The sequence below is a fragment of the Ursus maritimus genome, unplaced genomic scaffold, assembly GCF_017311325.1.
Source record: "Ursus maritimus isolate PB19 unplaced genomic scaffold, ASM1731132v1 scaffold_13, whole genome shotgun sequence".
NCBI classification, from domain to species: domain Eukaryota; kingdom Metazoa; phylum Chordata; class Mammalia; order Carnivora; family Ursidae; genus Ursus; species Ursus maritimus.
In genome coordinates this window covers 22670889-22696419 of record NW_024423675.1, presented here as the reverse complement: position 1 = coordinate 22696419, position 25531 = coordinate 22670889, and the positions used below count along the sequence as shown (strand labels likewise).

The 25531-nt window shown below is 39.7% G+C and overlaps 1 protein-coding gene across 1 annotated transcript in view; it reads left to right on the top strand.

The window, feature by feature from the left end:
• LAMA4 (laminin subunit alpha 4) overlaps positions 1-25531 on the top strand; it is a 137381-nt gene that overhangs the window by 109886 nt on the left and 1964 nt on the right. Inside the window, exons 24-37 of the mRNA XM_008706201.2 lie at positions 2623-2754; positions 3858-4000; positions 5822-5960; positions 6483-6620; positions 8305-8438; positions 9335-9499; positions 10270-10423; positions 15470-15657; positions 17067-17256; positions 18010-18165; positions 19442-19601; positions 21283-21413; positions 22514-22607; positions 23067-23186. Coding sequence (XP_008704423.2) covers positions 2623-2754; positions 3858-4000; positions 5822-5960; positions 6483-6620; positions 8305-8438; positions 9335-9499; positions 10270-10423; positions 15470-15657; positions 17067-17256; positions 18010-18165; positions 19442-19601; positions 21283-21413; positions 22514-22607; positions 23067-23186 — 2044 coding nt within the window. The remainder of the gene's footprint in view (positions 1-2622; positions 2755-3857; positions 4001-5821; positions 5961-6482; positions 6621-8304; positions 8439-9334; positions 9500-10269; positions 10424-15469; positions 15658-17066; positions 17257-18009; positions 18166-19441; positions 19602-21282; positions 21414-22513; positions 22608-23066; positions 23187-25531) is intronic.

Below are 25531 nucleotides of genomic sequence, written 5' to 3'. Positions count from 1 at the left end.
TTAATATTCAACAAAGAGAAATGAATATACAATGGGAAAAAGACAGTCTCTTCAACAAATGGTAGTGGGAAATCTGGACAGCTACATGCAAAAGAATGAAACTGGACCACATTCTTACACCAGACACAAAAATAAACTCAAAATGGGTTAAAAACCTAAATGTATGACCTGAAACCATAAAAATGCTAGAAGAGAGCATAGGCAGTAATGTCTCTGACATTGGCCATAGCAACATTTTTCTAGATGTGTCCCCTGAGGCAAAGGAAGAAAGCAAAAATAAACTACTGGGACTACATCAAAATAAAAAGCTTCTGCACAGTGAAAGATACAAGCAACAAAACTAAAAGGCTGACTACGGAATGGGAGAAGATATCTGCAAATGACATATCTGATAAAGGGTTAGTATCCAATATATATAAAGAACTGATACAACTCAACGCCCCCCAAAAACGAATAATCCAATTTAAAAATGGGCAAGAGACATGAACAGACATTTCTCCAAAGAAGACATCCAGATGGCCAACAGACACATGAAAAGATGCTCAATATCACTCATCATCAGGGAAACGCAAATCAAAACTACAATGAGAGGAAAGAAAAACTACAATGAGGTATCACCTCACACCTGTCAGAATGGTTAAAGTCAAAAACACAAGAAACAGGTGTTGACAAAGAAGTGGGGAAAAGGGACCCTCTTGCACTGTTGGTGGGAATGCAAACTGGTTCAGCCACTGTGGAAAACAGTATGGAGGTTCCTCAAAAAATTAAAAATAGAACTACTCTATGATCCAGTAATCACTACTGGGTATTAACCCGAAAAATACAAAAACACTAATTCAAAGGGATACACACACCCCTATGTTTATAGCAGCATTATCTACAATAGCCAAATTATGGAAGCAGCCCAGGTGTCCATTGATAGGTTCATGGATAAAGAAGATGTGGTTTATATATACAATGGAATATTATTCAACCTTAAAAAAGAATGAAATCTTTCCATTTGCAATGACATGAATGGAGTCAGAGAATATAATGTTAAGTGATATGTCAGTCAGAGAAAGCCAAATACTATATGATTTCACTCACATGTGGAATTTAAGGAACAAAACAAACAAGCAAAGGGGGGAAAAGAGAGAGAGAGAGACAAACCAAGAAACAGATTCTTAACTATAGAGAACAAACTGATGGTTACCAAAGGGGAGGTGGGTGGGGGGATGGGTGAAGGGGATTAAGGCATGCACTTGTTGTGATGAACACCGGCTGATGTATGGAAGTGTTGAATCACTATATTGTATACCTGAAACTAATATAATACTGTTTATTAACTATACTGGAATTAAAATTAAAAATAACAAAAATTTTAAAAAGTTACTTTTTCATGCATTGTTATAATAATACCCCTCCCATGAAATGACATACCAAATATTTTTTTCATAGTACTGAAAGATATTTGTCATCACAAATGAAGATCAACAAATTTATTATTACTCATTTTATAAAAAAATGTGTAACCCTCTTTAAACTTGACAGCATTTTTAGTCATTTTCAAGAAGTAATCTGCAAACATCAGTGTCTCAAAAATATTTTCACATCACTGCATCTCAAAAGAAAATCATTATAAATATTCTATTATTTAAGTCTTCTCACGTGTAAGTAACCAGACACACATAAACCACAATGAACTGCAGTATGCCTCAAAGCAAAGACATGGGTGAGGGGCCACTGCCAGCCTTCAAGTGTGAAACCGTGCTCTCAAAGCCTCACATACCGTGTGAAGCCCATGAAAATCTGTCCAAAGGACAAAATGAAGACCCAGCTCAGTCCATGTATTAAATACTAAAAGTTAATTTTTTCTCTCTCTTAGAGTTTTAAAATTAATATAAATGGAAATTGAAATATTTTCTTTCTTTCCCCTAATGGATTACTTTCCATATCTCAGGAGTATACAGACTTCACTCAAGAGATTGCTTTCTGATAAATAGGAACTTTACCACAATACCTTATTTTTCAAATCCATTTAATTCTTCTATCTGCAAACTATCTTTCAAAACAAGCAGTCCTGACCAGTAAATTACTCGGGTGCTACAGAATTACTTTGATTCTCGACCATCATATGGCCCAAGTGCATAATCATTTCATGTTTATTTACATAAATCCAGTATTTCCAAATAAAACAGAAATGTCCTTTTTCTTATATCCATATTTGCTGATAATTTTTTAAGGTTCTTCTCAGCAAACCTTGGAATTATTTTTCAGTATTGCCAATTTTCCTCCTAAAATGAAATACACTCACATCTGCTAGCCTGTTATAATTTTCAGACATTCTCGAGATTTTTAAAAGGTCAGTAAGGTAAACTTAAAATTTCACTAATTCATCAAGTAAATAAGAAACAGAAGATAGTTGTTTTAAATTGCATATAAATATTAACACTTTGGTATATTAACGTGAGATATAACTGCTGATATGATGGAGTTGCAATTTTAATTTTATGATAAGAATTTAAGACTTCCTTAGTCTTCAGTTTGAATAATAAGGAATACAGTGTTATTTCTCAAATTCAGCTAAATCTGCACTTTCGTGATAGCGGATGTTTGCATCTTATAAGTTCTTTCTCTCCACAGAGTATGTTTTTCAGCTTGGAAATGCGCAATGGTTACCTGCATGTGTTCTATGACTTTGGATTTAGCAACGGCCCTGTGCATCTGGAGGACACATCAAAGAGAGCTCAAATTAATGATGCAAAATACCATGAGGTATAAGTCATTGCAATTTGTGTGGTTTGTTTTGTTTTTCTTGTACTTAGACCTACTGATTTAATCAGATGTTCAAATCACAGAAGTAGGAAAGAAATTAAGCGGAACACCTTCACTTCTAAAAACCAACCGAAGGACCCCATCTGCTCAACTCCGGGGTAACATTTGCTTTAAAAGAATGAATGTTTTTGTCATATTGATCTTTCCTAATAAAAGAATCACTGGAAGATTCATTTTAATTGCTTCATTGAACAAAAGACTCCTGCTTGGTGGTTGATTACAATGGCACTCCATAGAATTCTTTTATACATCTGTTGAAAATACCAGAGTGTGGACACACAGCCATTTTTAAATGTATCCTTTGAACACTACTAAATGTAAAAATGGTAGATAGTAAGCAAATAGAGAATTTCCTTGTAAATCATTTATCCAGAACTTAGAAAACACTAACACAGATTTCCTTATAAAGAGAGCCCACAAGGAATGTTCTTCAACTTTGAAACAGTTGGATAGCATACTGATAATATACTTTATCTATTTTCATTAACACCTACCTCGAATCCACAATTGAGTAGAATGCATAAAAGGCATATCTTTTAAGTTGAACCAAAATGCAGAGAGTAGGAGGCTATATTTCTCTCTTCACTTCGAAGTCTATGGCCTCCACGAGGATGGTCTACAATAGAATATTTTAACTGTATCACTGACTAGCATTTTGGCAGAATCATTAAAGCTTTTCACTGTGTCACTGGAACAGTGACACCTGGTAACATGCAGTCTGGGTCCAAAAGGTCCCTGTTTATAATTTTTTCCTAAATCCCTTCAAAGGGGCAAAAGAAAACAACTGGTGTCATGACAAAAATATTTTTTGGTCTAGCTCCTACTCCGTGTGGAAATCCTTCTCCAGAAAATGTGAGCTTCTGGTTATTTAAGTACGAGTGTTCATGTCTGTAAGAAAGGAAAATCTAGTCCCCATTTCGTGAACAAACAAGCATAAGAACATGGGGACCCAGCTGTTATAACCAGAATAATTAAAGTATACTGTTGTCTTCAAAAAGGTGATTATTAAACAATGATCAAGACTTAACTATTATGTCTCCTAGATCTCAATCATTTACCACAACGATAAGAAAATGATTTTGGTGGTTGACAGACGACATGTCAAGAGCATGGACAATGAAAAGATGAAGATACCTTTTACAGACATATACATTGGAGGGGCTCCCCCAGAAATTTTACAATCCAGGTAAGCTCTTTTTGTTAAGTAGCTGTTGTTCCTAATGCTGGACTGGGCTGAGTAGTCAACATCCAGGAGAGGTCTAGTAAAAGTTTGAAGCCACTCCCACTTGCTTCTAGGCATGCGCACAGGCACAAGCACACACACTCATGCACCCTCATGACCTCCTTAAATTAGGGTCTTCTAGATGAGATCTACAGGTTTCTTTAATTATTGCATTTATCTTAGAACATAGTCTAATGCGATATTTCTTATCTGCAAGAAGAAAGATGGAGCATGTGTATTGTGTGAAAATGAAGCACTGTGTCCCTATACTTTTATTTCAGTCTTAATTTAAGCTACTTTGAACTCTCAAATAGCATCTGAGGGTACAAAATTTTTAAGCTTATCCGAGGGGTTGCGAATTATGTACCATTACAATTTTATTCTCATGTATTTAAAGTTTTAACTATCTCTTATTACAATCAAGTCATAGCATCAGGCACTCTTGAAACTGAGAGGCAACTTTAGGATATTCCAGCCTGGTCTTCTCAATCCTGGTTCTCATTAGAATAACCTGGAGGGGCGCCTGCGTGGCGCAGTTGTTAAGCATCTGCCTTGGGCTCAGGGTGTGATCCCAGCGTTCTGGGATCCAGCCCCACATCGGGCTCCTCCACTAGGAGCCTGCTTCTTCCTCTTCCACTCCCCCTGCTTGTGTTCCCTCTCTCACTGGCTGTCTCTGTCAAATAAATAAATAAAATCTTAAAAAAAAAAAAAAAAGAATAACCTGGAGAACTTTTATAAACACCATTGCCCATAACCACTCTCCAGAAATTCTAATTGGTCTGGGATGAGGCCCCAACCTCAAACTTCTTTTCCAAATTAGATACCCTCTGAGCTCCTTCAACAATGCCACAAGGGATTTTAAACCATTATGGTTGTCATTATATAACCCCAGTCTGTTAGTTAGCATGGTCCTCTAGGTGTGATCTTGATGGAATATAATATAGCGGGACTGTTACTCCTTAGTTTGGCCAGTGTTCATTTAAAATACATTGAAGTCATTGTAATTTGATCAAAACTAACTTCATAGTTATTCAGTATTTGATAATATGCTCCTGGGCACCTCCTATATACTAGGCATAATGGTAGGTACTAGGATTACAGCATTAATCAAAATGTCATCCCTGACCTCAAAGATAAAAGATTTCTTACTTTCCTGTTAATCCAAAAGCTCAGCGTTCACTGGGACATTTCTCTAGCCTTAGTTGACTATAGTGTGTTGCAAAAAAGCCAAGAAGATGAGTTCATGACTTTAATCCAATCCACTTGGGAATGGATTAGTGGAAGACTGAAGACCTGGGTTCAAATCCTAACTTACCACTTATGACATTAAAAAAAACAAAAACAAACAAACAAAAAGATTTTGATGTTTCTTAGTTTCATTATATAGGTTAAACCATGTGAAGTTGCCAAGAGTTCACCATTTTTGACCTAAAATACATCACTTCCGTATGATTCAACCTACTAATCATCTGTGAAAGGGAAAATAACAGCCTTTCCTTTTATATCACAGAATTTTTATAAACATAAAATGAGCTAATGTAAGTTAAAGGATCTTGAAAACTATGAAGAAGTAAACAAATTGGCTTGATGCAGAATAAAACTGTTCTATCGGCAAAGATGAGACATTACTGTGTGCTTATGAAAGAAAGCATGAGAATATAAATAATTATAAAGCCACTAAAAATGACTATAAATCAAATCAAATTTCACATCTCACATAGGCAGGGTAACATCATCATCATCACCATCATCATGATATCCGTGAAGACTAATTTTCTTTTCCAGGACCCTCAGGGCACACCTTCCCCTAGATATCAGCTTCAGAGGATGCATGAAGGGTTTCCAGTTCCAAAAGAAAGATTTCAACTTATTAGAGCAGACAGAAACCCTGGGAGTTGGTTATGGATGCCCAGAAGACTCTCTCGTAAGTACCTGTCAATCAAAAGCTTTTTAATAAATAGACACACACACACACACACACACACACACACACACAAATAAACAGACATAAAACTTATCATTCTCAAAAGCTGGGAAAGCTTTTTCCAGCTTCTCCGTGAGCCTAAGTACACCTTGGACTCCTTTCTGCCACCAGCTTAAAGGAGAAACACCAGCAAAAGGAGAAACTGTATGACTTGTCCATTTGCTTCGGTTTTCAATGGGCGGTGCCTCCAAGCCCAGAGAGGCTGTGCGGGTGTCTTTACTCCCTCAGGGTGGAGGAAGTAGAGACGCTAAAACCTCATTGGCTGGAGGCGCGCAGAAGGAGGGTTAACATGCCTGAATGCCAGCCTAAGCCGGAAGTTAAAACAAGCTGTTAATATAGAAACCAGTAGGCGAGGGCTTTGGTGTGTGAGAAATTGACATTTTAAGCATTTGATAATTACTACAAGCACCAGATTCACTTTTTTTTTTTTTTTTTTTTTTTTTTTTTTTTTTTACCGCGCAGATATCTCGCAGAGCGTATTTCAATGGGCAGAGTTTCATTGCTTCAGTTCAGAAAATCTCTTTCTTCGACGGCTTTGAAGGAGGTTTTAATTTCCGAACGTTACAGCCAAATGGGTTACTATTCTATTATGCTTCAGGAGTAAGTATTTCTTTTTCCCTATGGGAACTTTTTTGTGATAATTATTTTGTCTATTAAAAATACTGTTTAAGCATGTTAAAAATGATTTTCGATTCAGATGAATTTTAACTCACATGGGCACTCATAGAATGCCTCATTTCAGACATTTATAACTATGTATATTGCATATCAGGACCTCTGAACCTCGGATTCTTAGACCCACCCCTCAGGCGTTCATGGAGAAAATTCAGTGTGTCTGTGGACCTAGGTCAGAAAAAATTAAGATTTTCTTAAAATTCTGTTTTTCTCAAACTAAAATTTAGCATTTTCTTCAATTACAAATGTCGGCAACAAACCACAGTAATATTTGCTAAACCTGTTACTTTATCGTTAATAGAAATCACGGGTATTTTTCATTTCACATAATAGTTGTCACAGGTATCTCAAAATATCATTTTTGCTCATTGCTACTTTTAAATTACAGGAGTTATTAGATCTGCTGAGAGATTTTATAATTTAACGCTTTAATAAAGAAGTACATATATTACCATATCACGGATTTCTTGTTTTAATATTTTGAAACTGTATCTCAATATAATTGCTTTCCTTTGTAATCCTAGATATTTTGTTTGATGCATTTTTAAATGTTACTTTTGAAGGGGCCCACGTGTATCATCAAACTGCCAAAGGAGTCCATAGCACAAAAAATGTTCAGAACCTCCGTGCATATGTACAAAGACATATGTGATTTTTTTGTAAAATAATGAAAGGAATGTACTTCTCTGCTTCTGGACTGGGTATAGAACGCTTGATCTCACCTTCTAAAGACATATTATTTCAAAAATAAGATATCCAGAGGTTTGGTGACCCCAAGACCCAACTGATTTATCTCTGAAAAGGTCATCACCAATATATACACTGATAGAGCAGGTCATAATATAATACGTAAAAGCAGCTTTTACTTTTCATACTTATTATCTTGTATCTGTCACATTTATATTGAATTTAATTTCAATCAGTAGCAACTGTGAGAATTTACCCACTTTGTAGGACCTCCCCCACCAAACCTGCCTCAGATTACCATGGTTAGTTAAATAACACTTTTTGTCCTCCAAAAGTAGTTATGTTGAGGGCTGTGCCCTCAAGCTAAAGGTCAGTGCCCCGATAAGGGAAGAGAAGCAAGATTATCAATTTGCCAATATTTTAAACAATTATTAAACAGATTCAGAAAAAGAACTGTTAACTTCTGCTCTTTTTCTGTTTCTCTTCCTCCTCTATAGAGGAAAAGTAAAACACTTAAAATCACTTAAAAATTCAAACTGGCAAATTAACCCTTGTCTGGCCATCTACCTACATCCCCAAGAAGATTCAAGTCTTCCCAGAGGGGAGGCTGCAGACAGAATAGCAATGCCCGAGTTAGGGAAGGTGCTAAGCTGGGACAACTCTCAGCATGACCAAATCACCAGAAATCTCCAGTTCAGGAGAGAGGAGGCTCCTTTCTCCACTGAGGCATTCCTCATTTTGTAGACGACGCCAACATAAGTGAAATTCTGTCCTTGTCGTCGTTTTCATAGAAATTATTTCGCAAGCACACTTCCCGCACATTGGGTGTTCCTTTAAGCAATACCATTAAGTAAACATTGAAAACATGTCCATCTTTTGGATCCGTGGCCTCCCTCCCTAAAACCCTGTGCTTGAATTTCAGTCGGATGTGTTCTCCATTTCGTTGGATAACGGCACCGTCGTCATGGATGTCAAGGGAATCAAGGTGCAGTCAGCCGATAAGCAGTACAATGACGGGCTGTCCCACTTCGTCATTACCTCTGTGTCACCCGCAAGGTACAGCTCCTCGCTTTATAGTCTTCCCACCACGTGCCTTTACTTGTAGGGCATGCTTCTGCTAAAGGATCACGATGAATAATAGACTATTCTATGGCTTTTCCAGTGCTTAAAAAAAGTGGTAGAAGGAACAACCTACATTCTTTTAAAAAGAAGTTGCTATTAATTTTCAAGAGATGCCAAATAAACCACTATGGAATTACTTAACAGGAATATAAAGGGTTTTTTCCAGTAAAACCGCAGGCTGCAAACCTGCTTGAGGGAAGTGCCTACACACAGTACTTACTGAATGAGTGCAGTGTTTTGCACATAGAAGGAGATCTGCAAACATTGGTTTCATTTAGATTTTTAATCCAGCAATTGAGAACTCTACATTTATGGCCAGATTTTAAAAGCTCTAGCTTTATTTTTTAAACCTGTAATACTGAATTTCTTCTTCATAAGAAGAAATCTTCCTGGAATAAGAAATAAATGTCTGTTGTAGCCAGCTGCATTCAGTGGAGCTCTCCCATCACAAAAAACCACGTTAATCGGCCTTTCTAGACTCAATTTCCAATTACACTCAAAACCAGTGCACGTGCTTTACAATGAAAACAGGCTCCCCAGTTGTGATTAAATAATCACCATGAGTTACATCCTGCTTTTTCCACCAAAAGAAAAAAAAATGCTGGTAACTAATCATCTGAGCTTCTTGTTTTTAGGGGCTTGGAGAGTCTTTCTGCATATAAACATATTCACCTATTTTATCCCGGGCCTCATGAAGAGGCTGGCAAATCATAATTTTTTCACTAGCCAGAATGTTCTATGTCAACTCCATGAGAAAACCTGCAACCTAGAATGGAACTCCAGGTGAAATGGTAGCAGTGTGATGTGTAAGTAAGCTTTTTCCTTTGCAGATATGAACTGATAGTAGATAAGAGCAGACTTGGGAGTAAGAACCCTACCAAAGGGAAAGTGGAACAGACACAAGCAGGTGAAAAGAAGTTTTACTTCGGTGGCTCACCCATCAGTCCCCAGTATGCTAATTTCACTGGCTGTATAAGTAACGCCTACTTTACCAGGTAGGATATTTTTTATTATTCATAAGTTTGCACGATTGATAAAAAGAAATCAAGTCGATAATGAAAATGTTTACATTATTGAAACTGAGAACTATGAAATTTATGAGAAGCAACAGAGGGTAGTAATTAAAAGCTTGCATGTGCTCGACATACTTAGGTTTGTGTGTAGGTTTTTTGCCTTTAAATTTCTGTATGCCCTCGGCTAAGTCAGCCTTCGTTTCTGCTTTGCCAAAATGCAGATAATAATAATGCCTGCCTCCTTGTTATGATGATTAAATGAGATAATGTGCGTAAAGCACCTGTCATACAGTGAGCTATAAATATTATATGCAATTATATCTGTACTTATTATTAATGGTGTAGCACAGAGTAACATACGCAAATCCTTGTTAGAGGTTTAAGAAAGTCTTCTTAATGCATCACTTTAAACAAAGCCATTAATCTCGGTCCTTAACAAAGACAGTAAGTGCTCCCTGAGCACAAGAGGAAGCAAGGGAGAAACTTAATACACATGGAGTAACACAGAGGCAGTACCAATCACCTGGAGCGTGGCAAGGGAAAAGATGTCCGTCTGTCAGAAAGTGCTGGTGCCAGGCAAAATTATCCGTAGATTGTTAGATGGTCGCATAAACAGTTCTCATTAATGGTTGATAGATACAGACCCCCCCCCACACACACACAATTTTAATTGCCAAATTCTTTCACTTCCATAGTTTTCATCATGTAATTCTGAACAACATTTTAAGGGTCTTTCCCCCTCTGTTATGTAGGTTGGATAGAGATGTGGAGGTTGAAGATTTCCAGCGATATTTGGAAAAGGTCCACACCTCTCTTTATGAGTGTCCTATTGAGTCTTCGCCGTTGTTCCTCCTCTACAAAAAAGGGAAAAATTCCTCAAAGCCTAAAACAAGTCAGAATAAAAAGGTAAAAGATAATGCTGTGCCAGATTCTCAACTGCCCTCGCATTCCATGCACACAATTCTAGACGCTGATGCTTTACAAAATTCACTCCAGTTTGCAACTGTGTGTGCATATCAAGAGGGAGATTCTTCTGGTATCCGACATTGTGTCCATCGGCTTTGGTGTATTAACGTTTGTTCCCAGAGAAACAGTTTGAATCGGCTTTTATTCCATACTGCCCACTGCTTTTCATTCCCATGGTTAAAACTGCTCCGTACTTAACCATTTGTACATACAACATGCATTATTTAGGACTGTAATGATCTCGGGCTTCTGTCACAGGCATGGACGTTATTAAAGTTTCTGGTCTCATCCTGTTTCCCCTCCTTCCTTGGCCTTCCCTTCAACCACTCATAGGCACGGTCGGTCTGGGCCACAACTAGAGCTGCTCCATCGACAAAATCTTGAGTTCTTCAGCTGCATTCCCTGACTACTGGTTTTTCTCGTTTACCTCCAGCACGTACATTAGCGGCCTTCATTACAGATGAAACTTTCAATTCCTTCCCCCTCTTTCAGGCTAATCCTCTCCACCCCATCTTCCTGGTCCAATTTTAACAAGGCACTCGGATGTCGCTCCTCCCACCCTGGTCCAAGCCAGGTGGGCCCCCCTGCTTCCACCGGCTTCTCTGACACTCTGTCCTCTACGCAACAGCCACATGCTTATACATATGTCATATCATGTTACTCCCCTGCTCAAAGTGCCCCCCCCTTACTACACTCAGAATAAAAGCTCCAGTCCCTATAATGTCATAAGAGGCTCTATATTTTCCGTGCCCCTTTCCCTCACTCTCTCTTCTGCCCACACTAGCACAAGCCACGTGCACTGCTTCCCTAAGGTCTTTCTTTCTGCCTGGACCACTGTTCCCCCAAACATCTGTATGAACGGCTCCTCCTTCCAGGATTGCCCAGCCTTCGAGTGTTCCGTGAGGCCTGCCTTAACCCCCTAATTAATTCCACAGCTGCCTCCTGCCTTCCCCCAGCACCACCCATCTCCCTTGCCTTTCCTAGTTGTTCTTTTTTCCATAGCACTTTTCACATTTTATTATAGACTGTATTTATTATATTTAGTATTTACTCTCTGTTCCCTCTGCTAGAATTCAAGCTCCCTTTTTTTATTTGCTCACTGATGTGTCCTAAGAGCCTAGACCAATGCACATAATAGGCATTCAATACATATTTTGCTATCTGCATCATAGGGTTGTTATAAAGATTAAATGAGTTGATGCACGAAATGCCCTAGCACAATGCCCAGAATAGAGCAAACATTCAATGAATATTAGCTGTTAGATCTCTGTAGAGCCCTGTGAGTGTTTCCGGAGGATCAGTTCCTAAAAGGAGAATTGCTTGGCTTAAGGGGATGTGCATTGTCAGTATTGAAGCAATACGAAATTTACCGTCCTACGAACAGCATTTGAAAGAACCTATAGTCCCCCACAATTGTTAACACTGGATATGATCAAATTTTTATGATTGTGCCAATCTAATGCACAGACACGGCATCGCATTGTGGTTTTAATTTGCATTTCCTTGAGTGCTAATGCGGCTGAACATCTTCTAGAGGAAGAACTGATCTCCTCCAAGGCTGGCTTCTGAGCCATCAGCAAGAGGAAACATCCCCACCACTTCTTACTCCTGATTGTCTTTCACTGGCCGCTGTGTCTCGAGTGCTTCCCTACATATTCAGCTTATGGGGACCACTTTCTAGGACCCCCTTGAAACCCCTCCTTTGCTCACACATGATTTATCCGTGTTAACAGAATAATTTTATTTATGTATAATCTAAAATTAGCAATTTTTTAGGATCCCTTCCTGAATTTCACATGGAAGACTTTAAGTGATTTAGGCAGAAAGAGAATTTCATATGACTTCTACGAAGGCTTTTATGAGACGATAATATAAAGGATTTTTCAGAGGAGACTATGAAATTCTGATGAGATCTTGCCATCGCCTTCTCATATTGATGCTAAAAGGTTTATCCTGAAATTTTTCAGCTGGGCCTTGAGCACGGGTCAGTGGGTCACATGCAGCAGGTTAATATCATGGGCTGATGAAGGGGGCCAACCTGCGGCACGCGCTTTACCCCTTTAAACGAATACGGTTTTCTACTTGAAGCTGTCTATCAAAAGTAGTTTCCTAACAAATATTCATACTCTCAAGGTTGCAATCAACAGCCCTTGGAACTATTAACAGAAACTTTTCAGTATTATGGGAAACCTCCTAGCCTTTCCTGTAAAAAGCCTTAGAGACTCAACTTCATAATAACAGATATGGAATCACTATAGATATCACTTACATTTCTTGGTAATTAGAATGTCAAACGTTTGCTAATCTTCTCTCATATTTACCCTTGTATCAATAGCTTCTTAAATAGCTACCCAGAAACACATGGGGCCGCTGGTTTAAATTTTTATCAAGGCCGAGTCATAGCAAGTTGGGCTTATAATAATTTATTCTCACAGTAACTTCCTAATATTCCATTTTATGTGTATATTTTAATTTATTTAACCATTAATAGGCTTTCAGTGCTTTCCAGTTTTTTTCCTTTATGGGTGAAGATCATTATACATTAGTCTTTGATTGCATTGCTGAATAAATCTTTAGAAAATATTCTTAGAGGTGGACTTACTAGGTCAGGGCAAACTACTTTCTGAAAAAGGAACGCTGATTTATACCCCCCCACACCATGAGTACATAAGAATACCTGTCTTACCAGCCTGAATGTTTTCCATAATTTTAATGTTTTTAAATTTAATTGGGGACATAGTTTCTCATGTGGTATTTCATGTGATAATGGAGATTTTATATATTATAATAGACATCACTCTGGGGTAGCCAGCCAACCACTCCCTTTTCTGAGAATTGATTCCCTACACACAGGGCAAGCCCAGAATTTTAGGGATGTGACCTCATCTACCTGGATATAGATGTTTGGACCAGGGTAGATCATGTGAACTAAACTGGGCTACCAGATTCCGTTCCTTAGCCACTTAGAACCCAGACACAGTAGTCTCTGCTGGTCATTGAATAGAAAACATGTAAGCCTATAAGCTCTATGTTAATCGTGCATAGAGAAAGAAAGCTGCTTTGTAGAAAGAGAAAAAGGCAGAAAGCTGTCCTGCAGAGAAAGAAAAATGAAAGCGGTCTGAGAAAAACAAACCTGAGATACCAGAAACATTTGGAAAAGGAATGCCCTGATTCTTCCTAGCTTTGCAGTTCCTGATTCTTGCCCCTGGTAGAACCCCGCTACACTGTACTATCTTCCCTTGGATTGTGTAAATACTCCCGGCTCCTTACAACGCGTTGCCCTCTTTTGCTTAAGCAGCCCAACTAGTTTGGCTGTCATGGGATACAAAAGAATCTTACTGCATTGAAACAGACCCTCAGAGGGCACCTGGGGGGCTCAGTTGGTTAAGGGTCTGCCTTAAGCTCAGGTCATGATCCCAGGGTCCTGGGATCGAGTTCCGCATTGGGCTCCCTGCTCAGCAGGGAGTCCGCTTCTCTCTCTCCCTCTACCTCCCACCCTGGCTTGTGCTCTCTCTCTCACACACACACACACACACTCTCTCTCTCTCAAATAAATAAAATCTTACAAAAAAAAAAAAAAGAAAAACAAACAGACCCTCAGAGCAAAAAATTACACTGGGTAAGTCGAAGTCTAGTGGGGTTCAGAATCCTACAGATACAGCTATTCTAGGATAGTAAACTGAGTTTCTGTGTTATATGGTAGTGAAGTAATTAAATTATAACTTGTCTTTTTATTATTATTATTCAGAGCATATATCCACAGAGGATTTAGAGTGGTTGCCACATATAAATATACCAGAGTTTATTACTTTCTGCAGTAGACAAGAGACAGGTCCTAGTCTATGGATTCCCACAGAAGCAGAGGAAGGCAGGGCTGGTCACGGAGACCTTGTAGTCCAGTAGCCCCGAGCTTTGCTGACCCCTGCACAGTTGCTCTCTTCCCACAGTAAAGTGGATGCACTGACTGAGAAACAGTGAGAGCCTCTCCGTAGCAATGGAAAGAAGGAGGAGCCACCAGAGTTGGGGACCGTCCCCAACTCCCAACCAATCTCTCACCCCCACCCTCCTGAAAAACAAAACCCCCTCCTCCAGCAAGTCACCAAAGGTCATTTCTATCTGGCAACAGCCTGTCTTCCAATTTGCTAGTTAACTGCCTGTTTTTCCAAATCAATTTTCAGTTTCTTAAGAAAAAGAAACCGTTTCTCACTCAACTTTCTCTTCCCCACCACACACTGCCCATGGAGAGCATGCAGAAATACTCATTTCCTGCCACGTCATTTCTACCTAGTAGGTATTCAATAAACATTTGCTTGGATAAATGAATAAACGACGGGATGATCAGATTTATTTGCATTTACTTTAATTTTGCTTCAAAAATCAAGACTAGATAACCATTAAATATTAGCCTATAGTCTCACAGCTCTAAATTTTAAAATCAGCAGTGCAATTTTAGAAGCACAAGGTAATTGTTCTATATCCTGTCACATAAAAGTTTACCACTTCTCACCAAAAATATCCTTAAATATTTTGAAGTTGTTACTAAGTATGTTAGTAACAGCCTGTATAAATAATAATTGGTGTATTAAAGAAATATTATTGTCTATGATGTGACGGTTTTATTGATTGACTCCCTAGGGCTATTTTATTGTCAATATTTCCATTTGCACCATTGGCTAAGATGTGCATTTAATTTAAATGATAGAGCAGTTATCTCTGTGACTTCAGGTTAGCTCTGCTTTACTATCACAAACTAGAATTTTGGATCCGTTAACATACTATGTTGTCATTTTTTTTTTAATGCTACAGCTCCTGCTGTCATCTGCTTAAGGAAAGAGAGGGGCCTAATATTTCATGAATGGAAAAGGCACAAATAATATACACTTTCATTATTATTTTATTTTTATATGATAAAGAAATCACAAATGGACTTTTGCGACTAGTATATCAGTTTTATCCCTTAATATGATTTATTTCCTCTTCTTCCAGGGAGAGAAAAGCAAAGATGCCCCTGCAGGGGACCCTGCCGGCCTGAAGTTCCCAGAGAGGAATGTTCCAAGGGATTCTTACTGCCACCTTTCCAACAGTCCTAGAGCAATAGAACACGCCTATCAATATGGAGGGACTGCCAACAGCCGCCAAGAGTTTGAGCACTTAAAAGGAGATTTTGGTGAAAAGTAAAGTAACACACTATCCTTCCAGAAACTTTATGCCATAGCTGGACTTCCTCCTTATTTGCCACATGCCATCTTTTCCCTATGATCTTTCCTTTCTGTGCCACTTAATCTTATTTTATCATGCAAATAAATGCTAAGTAGTACATGATTCTTACTTTCCAACAAATTACATTCTCTGCGACTTTCTTCCCAAAAGTAAGACACATAATACAGCATTCTCCTAGGAGTTTGCTGCATTTTTATCAAAAAGGAAAGGCAATCAAAGAAAGGAACATGGGGCACATTTCAAATGACTTATCATCTAACCTTGATGTTACCTTCCTTCCCCCATATAAATTGCTTTCAGATTGAAAATGGGGGTGCCTCTGAACTGCTGGAAGGTTAATAAGGAAAGACACTGAGGACACAAAAACCACTTGTTACCTCGGCTAGCCCTCAAGCTATCTGTAAAGCCCAGCACCTCTTCCCAGTATTCCGCAAATCTCCAGGTTACTTAGCACTTTAGAAGATTTCTTTTTATAGTGTCAGCACCCAAATATTCTTACGTAGGTCTTACATCTCTTCCAAAAATCCGTAAAGGCAGTGCATTCAATACATAACCTCGAATGCCTTCTAATTTCCTATTTGCCTGATAGGCAGGTTCAGTGCTTTGTATTCATTGGGAAGAACTTCAATCAAACTAAAAATTAGCCTAATAAATGTATCTTATCTCTATGGCCTGGAGCTAAATGTCTAGAGGGTTTTGTTTAATTCCTACACATTCTGGTGGCTGTTTTTGACCTGTGTTATCTACAGATTAATTTTTCCTGGGAAAGACAAATTGAACCTGTATTTTAGATAGCACACGAATCCTATTGTTTCTATGCAAACTTCTATATGCCCATTAATTACAGACTAGTATTTTGCCCACATGAACAAACTAAATGCAAGCACATCCTCAAAGCAAGGCCCGTTTTGATCCTTAAGCGAAACAATGCCTCCTTAAATGTGGAATGTAGCCCTGCTGTATAAAGAGGTAGGGAAGGGGGGCGCCTGGGTGGCACAGCGGTTAAGCGTCTGCCTTCGGCTCAGGGCGTGATCCCGGCATTATGGGATTGAGCCCCACATCAGGCTCCTCCGCTATGAGCCTGCTTCTTCCTCTCCCACTCCCCCTGCTTGTGTTCCCTCTCTCGTTGGCTGTCTCTATCTCTGTCGAATAAAAAAAAAAAAAAGTAGGGAAGGATTTACATTTTTGAGTTAGTCATGCTTTCCCGATATTCATGAATAATGCTAAGGTATAATTAGAAGTAATGCTGCTTGGGATTCGACAGAATGGCTACTCATTCTTCTTACACTGTGCTGCTGCGGAAAACTAGAGATTGCCCTCAATCTCATTTACGGGTAGTAAGCTTTTTCTTTTCATTTACCAGGTCTCAGTTCTCCATTCGTCTGAAAACTCGTTCCTCCCATGGAATGATTTTCTATGTCTCAGATCAAGAAGAGAATGACTTCATGACTCTATTCTTAGCCCACGGCCGCTTGGTTTTCATGTTTAATGTTGGCCACAAGAAACTGAAGATTAGAAGCCAAGAGAAATACAATGATGGATTGTGGCATGATGTGAGTTGAACGCAGAGAATATCATTACCAGCAAATAGTCACCATTGTCAGATGGACTGACGTTAAAGCCCACTACTGGTCTCTCTAGAAACACCCATTTCAAAATTCTGTTGCCATACACTCGGAGTTCAATTTGAGAAATTTTTTAAATTCGTTATGAAAATCTTGAAGCATGTTATTTAAAAAGAGATACAGGCTGCGTGTAATTTTTTTTTTAGTGTCATTATTTTCACTGAAGGACAAGTGGCAAACATAACCTGAAGTTTAATTTCTAACAATTTTTCACTTGTTTCTAAATTTCAACAGCAATTGCTGAGTGTCTTTTATAGGCTAAGCCGTGGAAGCTACAAAGTGAAGAGAAAATCTGTTAGGAAGCTAGGATACCACAGGGAGAATATCTAAATATTGAAGCAAATCAGTGTTACATAATGGAAAGAGTAAGAAATGTAAGATGCATTAATCACCATAAATTTAGGAGCAGGAGAAACCAAGTGGGCTGGCCAGCTGGAAAGAACTTCATTGAGAACTCTACTAAGTACATGTAAGCTGTATTCAGAAATTAAGCCTGTAGCTTTAAATCAAGCTTTAAAGGAAAAAACAACCTCTTGACCTTCAGAGAAAAGACCAGTTTTTAAAAGAACTTCTGCAGATTTCCCACAGTACTGCAATAGCAAAGTTTGGAAAGCAACCGAGCCTTCCTCCCCCGAAACTTGGGATGCACTTGACAGGTGCTGTTGTCTTTCTCTCCATCAGGTGATATTTATTCGGGAAAAGAGCAGTGGCCGACTGATCATTGATGGACTTCGAGTCCTAGAAGAGAGTCTTCCCCCTACCGGAGCTGCCTGGAACATCAAGGGTCCTATTTATTTGGGAGGTGTGGCTCCTGGAAGGGCTGTGAAAAATGTCCAGGTAAGCCAGGCATGACCAGGTCAAGCCACTGACCTTTAGAGCGGGAAGGTTATTTAATCCAGGGCCTCGTTTTACCATCAGCAAACTGGCAAGAAGAGAACTATAGTTTTGCTGGATATAGGCTAGCAAAGTGAGTATTGTCCCAGGGGATGTCTGTCTGCCCTCTGGCATTACAAAGTCAGGAGTGATCTTCTGATTCTAAGGTAGAGGTGAGATGAAACAGTTTCAGAGATTTTAACTGTCATGAGAAGTTATGTCTCAAGGAGATGCTTATTTGTTCAGCAAGTGCACATGCTTTTAATGTAAAAAATACATTAGAAAAGAAGAAAGAATGTCATTCCATTATATATTATTGAGTGACGAAACACTTTGGGGCCATTCTGTAGACTATGATTCATTTTTGTTTCCTACACACACACACTAACACACACACACATACACACACACACACAATTTGCAAATGTGCAAGGAAGTATGGTTTACCCCTGGTGGGGAGAATCAGGGGTATAGTAAAAAACCTGTTATTTCTGTACTTTAAAAGTTAATAATACTGCAACTTTACAAAAATAGTTAACAATAAAGGGAATGTATCAAAGGACTAAATCTTAACATAAATATAGATTTGACTTCAGCACAAAAAAATGAATGCATTTCTAAGATCCGCGCCTAGATGTGGATAAAGCAAACAAAGGGGGGGCTCATGTTGTAATTAGATTTTAGGCAAGTAGCCCCCATTTCATGAGAACGCCTTTAACAGAAGGGTTTCCACAGCAGTGTGAGATCAGTCGGCCGGAGGGGCCCACGTTTCCCGCCCTGCGGTTCGATGCTGCTCAACGCAGGATCCGGTAACGGAGCCCCAATGCAAGCTTTCTGCGGCTCCTTTAGCCGCGGTAGATTTAACAGTTAAGCACTTCGCTAGCCCTCGTCAGCATCGGGTGATGTGGGGCCGGCTGTCATTCTTGAAGGAAAACAAACGAGGATAGTTCCAACATTTAATTTCAAAACCATAGCTGCAACTTATTTGTCCTAGCGTATGTACAAATTCTCATAGCTAACGACTGCAGGCGGACATCATCAACGACAAAATCCCAGCTTCGAAGAACGCCTTAGAGAAGCAACTACCTGGAAAGCGCCTGACCCTTCAGGCAGCTGAGATAAACAAGACAGGCGACTGCTTCGTTTCTCTCAGGACTCGATTCCCTTCATTTTGTTTCCCTTTGATGTGTACCTGCACGTGTGGAGAAAACGGATTTGAAGCAATGTCTTCTTTCCTCAGATCAACTCGGTCTACAGTTTCAGTGGCTGTCTCGGCAATCTTCAGCTCAACGGGGCCTCCATCACCTCTGCTTCTCAGACGTTTAGCGTGACCCCTTGTTTTGAAGGTCCGATGGAGACAGGGACATACTTTTCAACAGAAGGAGGATACGTGGTTCTAGGTAACAGTGACTTCTGCACAAAACATGAATCACAAAATACTTCTTTCCCGGAGGTGGCTGACGGGAAAATTGGGCTCAGAGTTAAAACTTCAGAATGCCAAACTCACTCAGCCCTAGAAAATGGCTTCTTTCCACCAGGATCCCCTTTGTCCCCTCCTGCCACGCCCAACCAGACAGGAGCACCCGTCCCTGTTTGCTTTCCCTGACTGGAGCTTCTCCACAGTTGCCACCCCTCTGATGTAGATACAGCCCATCTTGGCCCTTTTAGGATTTCCTCTGCTGCCCTGTGGTCTCATCTGTGTTAGCTCTCAGCCACCTTGCTCTCGTCTTTCTCTGCTGCCTCTTAGCATGGCCCATTGTCCCTACCACAGCAAGTTCCACTTCCTCCCTTCACAGCCCCATCCTTCAGAAATTTTATTTCTGGAATTTTATTCTCCTTAACTTTCACTCTCATTCATTCAGCCAAGTTTTTATTGTATGCCTCTGGCATGTCAGCCCCTATGCTGAGTCATGGAACATAATAGTTCTAAAAATAAATACATAAAGTCCTAACAGACTCTACACAATCACCATCCAAGCCATTCCAACAAATACTCTATAGAGCAAACAAGGTATGAGGAAGACACAGGGATTGGTACCCTCAACATCCCCCAGATAAAGACATGACAATGCTACCAAGCGTAGCTTCCTCAACCACCCCCACATCCAATGAGAACACCAGAGGTCTCTTTCCTCTCTTTGTCTAGTTCGTGATTTTACTTTCCTTTCTCCTCCTTTATCCACAATAAAGCACTTACACTCGTATTTCTCAGCCTTTCATTGGATTTCAATGATAACAACTCAAAGGCTCAGACAGCTTGAAATGCATAGCAACCTGCACAATTTATGTTCTCCATAAACATTAACTAATAGCAGGAAAAATTAAAAAGTGATTTATAAGAAGACATGTCAAGTGAATATTATTAAGATGCCCAGGTTTGCAACGCGTCTCCTGGAGTGAGCACGGCTATTCTTAATAAGAATTCATTTTCTCGCGTCACGGCCATGGCAGCTCCTTACTGCTTCTGCTGCTCTCACTTTTTCTTTCCTCTGAAATGCTCTGCGGCACTGGCACCAGTGATCTTTATTAAGACTTATTTTAAAATACAGATCTGATGAAGTCAGCTCCCTTGCTCAGTGGCTGCAAAATAAAGTCTATCTTCCATACTTGAGCACGAGCGCCCTTCCCCGTGGCCTTCCTCACTCGCCTGGCCTCGCTTTACCCTGGCAGGGGACAATCCAGCCACACTGGCCTCCACAGCGCTCTCCAAATGTCCCAGCCTCTGAACTCGTGTTCAGACTACTTCCCTTGCGCAAGTTGCTCTTTTCTGCTCCTCGCTTGTGAAATACTAAGTGGTCCTGCTGCTTCTAATCGGTTTCTCCTCCCCTGAGTTCCGGGAGCCATGGCGTCTTTTCCGTGTGCTGTCCCCACCCACGGCCTACGCAGGAGTGGGTGCTAGTTACCCCAGACCCCTGCAGAGCTTTCCAGGGTGTTTGACATGGGAAATGCTACTTGCTGCTTCTCTATTGAAAACGGTGTCAAACTTTCAAAAAACGGATATAAAAATATATAATTATGAAATCACACCAAGGTTACAAAATTTAGGCTGCTGCTCTTAAGAGCTAATATTTCTTTCCACAGATGAGTCTTTCAATATTGGATTGAAGTTTGAGATTGCATTTGAAGTCCGTCCCAGAAGCAGTTCCGGAACCCTTGTTCATGGCCACAGTGTCAACGGAGAGTACCTCAATGTTCACATGAAGAAGGGGCAGGTAGTGGGTTAAAAATTGTTTTAACAGTCTGTCTTCTCTGCCCTTGAATTCTAGGTCTGAAGCATATTTATTTCACAGAGTTATTCCATCAGTCTTTCCTAACTGGGGGGGAAAAATAATGGGGAAGCTATACATGAAATTTAAATGCAGGCCGTACTTAGATTCAGATTCATATATTGGGAATTGATTTGATTAGAGCAAAGAGCCATGAAAATGTGGCAAAGCTAAAAATAATCAACAATAACAATGGAATTAAAAGGTTTTAATAAAAGAATTGGAAGAAAACATTTTTACAACAAATGAGAGCAGCAAACATATCCAGCTATCAAAATGAACAAACACTAAAGCATCTATCTTTCTATCTATAATACATTTGCATACCAGGTGTAAATATGTACATATATGCAAATATACATATGTATTATTTTCAATTACTGGAAATCAAAAAATTGTTATAATTAAGCACCACTTTCATCCTGAAAAAGTATGACTAAAGAATATTCATGAAAGTGTTGGACTAAATATGAAGGAGAAAGCAGCATATTTTCATTATTGTCCCTAACTTAATAGAACTGATTTTTATTTGAGTTCTGGCACTATTAAACCACATAATAATAAAATCCTTGTATCGTGCTTACTCTGTGTCAAGCACTATTCTAAATGCATCATATGGAGGAACTCTGCTAGCCGCCCAGTGGCTCTGTGAGTTAGGTTTCACAAGTGAGAACACAGGCAGAGTGAGGTGGTGCCAGCACTGGGCTACGAACCCAGGCAGTCTGGCTCCACAGTCCGCGCCCTCCACCAATACCTTACCCTGCTTTGTAGAACACATTCGATCCATGAAAGTTAAAGCAATTCATTTTATTATCTTGTTGTTCGTCTCCCCCAGCTTCTCTTCTGTTATTGTTCTGTCCTCTCGCCTAGGAACAGCTTAGTGTCTATAGCCTACCGAAGAGTGACCCCTTGCGTTCACACTGCAAAGCTAATCCTTTGCAGACGGGAAAGCATTGCTTCTCTCTGTGGTGAATTTAGGAAATCCAGTTTTATCTCTAGGAGGAAAAAGGAAACTATATAACGACAACGTATCCTGACTTTTGCAGGTCATAGTGAAAGTCAACAATGGGATCAGGGACTTCTCCACCTCAGTAACACCCAAGCAGAGTCTCTGTGATGGCAGATGGCACAGAATCACAGGTGAGAAGAACAGAATGTCCTGGGGTTCTTTTATAAAGTGAGCCTACAACCCCACGCACGGAATGATGGCTTGGAGGACCTCAGACTCTGACTTACATGATAAAATAGGGGATGGACGATAGTCTAGAAGTGGCCAAGGAAAGAGAATCAAATGTTACTGCATGTATCAAATCCACATGTGATTTGAAAATTTGAGTGCTGCCAAAATAGTCTTCGGGAGCTTTTTAAAATAATGCATAATTTATGAGGAAAAAATAGACTATCCTAAATATTCTCCCTTTCAGAGGAAAATGTTGCAGGGATTGCTTGGTTAGACATTGACATTTTCAATGATATAGAAGAAAGTGTGAGGTTTATTCTGGAATAAATAAAAGCCATCACTGTTATAAATTAGTCTCCTTCATGTGAAAATTAATCACTCCAGTGCCATTTATGACCCGTCTTTTCCCGGTATTTCAGTTATTAGAGATTCCAATGTGGTTCAGTTGGACGTAGACTCTGAAGTGAACCATGTGGTTGGACCCCTGAATCCAAAACCAGTTGATCACAGGGAGCCTGTATTCGTTGGAGGGGTTCCAGGTAAGAGTTCTTTCAAAGGGACACATTAACAAATCCAAAACACAGTAAGTTCTTATAATTGTTATTTTAGTATTAAGAATGGAGCCATGTGTTTTCATAATACACCTAATGACTCAAAAGTTTTTGTATACAATGTCCTTTCATAGGAAAAAGTATACTGATGATTATGCCTCCTTATCCAAGGATCAAAGCAAAGGAACACATAAGCACTACACTTCAGCCTCCCGCCTGGCTAATAACACTCTCCCTTTGCCATATATGCTTATTTTTTTCTCTCTTCCCTTTACGTTTCCTCGTGTCCACGGAGTAAAACACACACTCTATTTTTTCTCTAACACAAAGAAAACTCATTTACTAATACTGCTCTAGGATCTGAGAATCTTGAAGGACTTAAAGTTTGCTGATAATTACTCCGCTTCCTTACTAAGAAAGAAGAGAATCCACAGTTCTCCCTGTCCAAGATTAGTCTGAATTATGAAAACAGCTGCAGACTGTAAGTTGTTTTGTTATGATGTAGTGACAGTCCCCAAGAGAGGTTCCCAGCTGCCATCCTGCAAACATCATCAGTAACATTGCTGCTGTCATCTGCCAAGAATGGGGTGTAATCCAGAGTGGTGACAGAAGGAATCTTATGGACCCCCCACAATTGCTTTAACCCTCTGGAGCGGGAACCATGACCTATGTTGAAAGTGTTTGTTGCACACATTTCACTAACTTGAAAAACTGAATGTTAAAGACGGAGAGGGAGAGATAAGACGGAGAAAGCCAAGCTTTTACATCTGGAATTTGGTGTGATTTTAAGGAAAAACTTAGCATGGTTTTTCCTTGTGTCCTAACTAGATTATTTTAGACTGACCCATGTAAAAGCAAGTAATAATTAAGAGTAAGGAAAAAAGAAAAAGAGATAGAGAAGGCACAGATCAAATTAAGTACCTGAACTTGGGTACTCACAAAATAGTAGCAACTAAGCATTCCTCTGTTTGTAATGTGAATTTTTCAAATACTAGTATTGACAATAACAGTAACTCCCTGATGAAATATTTGAGAACTTCCTATTCTTTACTTCCGTATCCATGCCCATCTCCATCCCCCAGTCCTCTCCTCCTACTCCTGGCCTCAGTTCTGAAAGGGATTCTGGCAAAGGCCACCCCTGAACTTCCTGCAGGCAGTGTGGAAGATGTGTCACCTCAGTTCTTAAATTTCTGTACATTGCTTTCTTCCTAGAAACCACAACATGATTTAAAATATTTCACAGGTTCCCAAGACCTTACAAGATCAAATTTGGCAAGGTCCTTGATCCTTTGGCCCCTCCTCACCCCTGCCTCTGGGGTCTCCCTGTGTTTTCTGGGACTTGTAGTTCTTTCAGTGTTCAACGATGCCCTCCTTGCTTCAGGCCTTTAAATAGCACATGGGGCCTCAATTTGGGGGAAATGTTCTTGCTTTCCTCCCCTTTACCTTTTTGAGGGAAAACTTCTCCCACTCTTCTCCCAGTTTCATTCCTTATTGACCTTTAGGACTCGGCTCAGACCTCTCCTGACACACACAGGCCCCTCTCTCCCTAGAATGTGCTGCGTTTGCATATCCCTTCTGTGAATTTACCACAGGATTTTGTGGAAGTTAAATAGTCCACTCCTTGGTGCCTGGCAATGTGATTTAATTCAACAGAAAACAAACATTTATGGTCTATTAAGCATTGTACTAGGTTCTGAGAGAGGGACAAAACAAGCATGGCTGCAGAGCCCTCCTTCATGGAACTTACAGTATTTGTTCTTTACTTTGCACCAAAGCCTTACTATACCATTCAAACAAATGTTTGTCTTTTTGATTTTTGTTTGTTTTCAGAGTCTGGTCTGCCATCATCTCCCACTGTAAGAGTTGCTAAGCACCAGACTGGGGGGGCAAGGTGTACCTGAAGCCAAGTTCAGCCTGCCTGAGACATATAATGAACAGCAGATTTTAGCTAATGAGCCAGCACACAGGAAATAGTGGGCCAGGGGGAGCTAACCACTGCCCCATTACAGCTTTTCATTCCCTCTAGGAGCCAGGCCAGCGAGCTAGAACAAAAGCAATTATAATTTAAGCGGAATGTCATTAATTACATCATTTTGAGCTGTTCAACATTAATTGACTAAAATCACATCAGAAACTGAGGCATGAAAAAGAATAACTGAAGGAAATTAGGCATAAATAAGCCTCCTATAGGCACTGAATTCCCTTGGAATCTCAACCAGTTCTCTTATACCATGCAGAACCCTGAGGATACTATACCTATCAATAAAAAGTTAATGCATTTAATGAAATATAGTCCCCCAAAGTCAATTTTACTATACAATTTAAAAATCAAA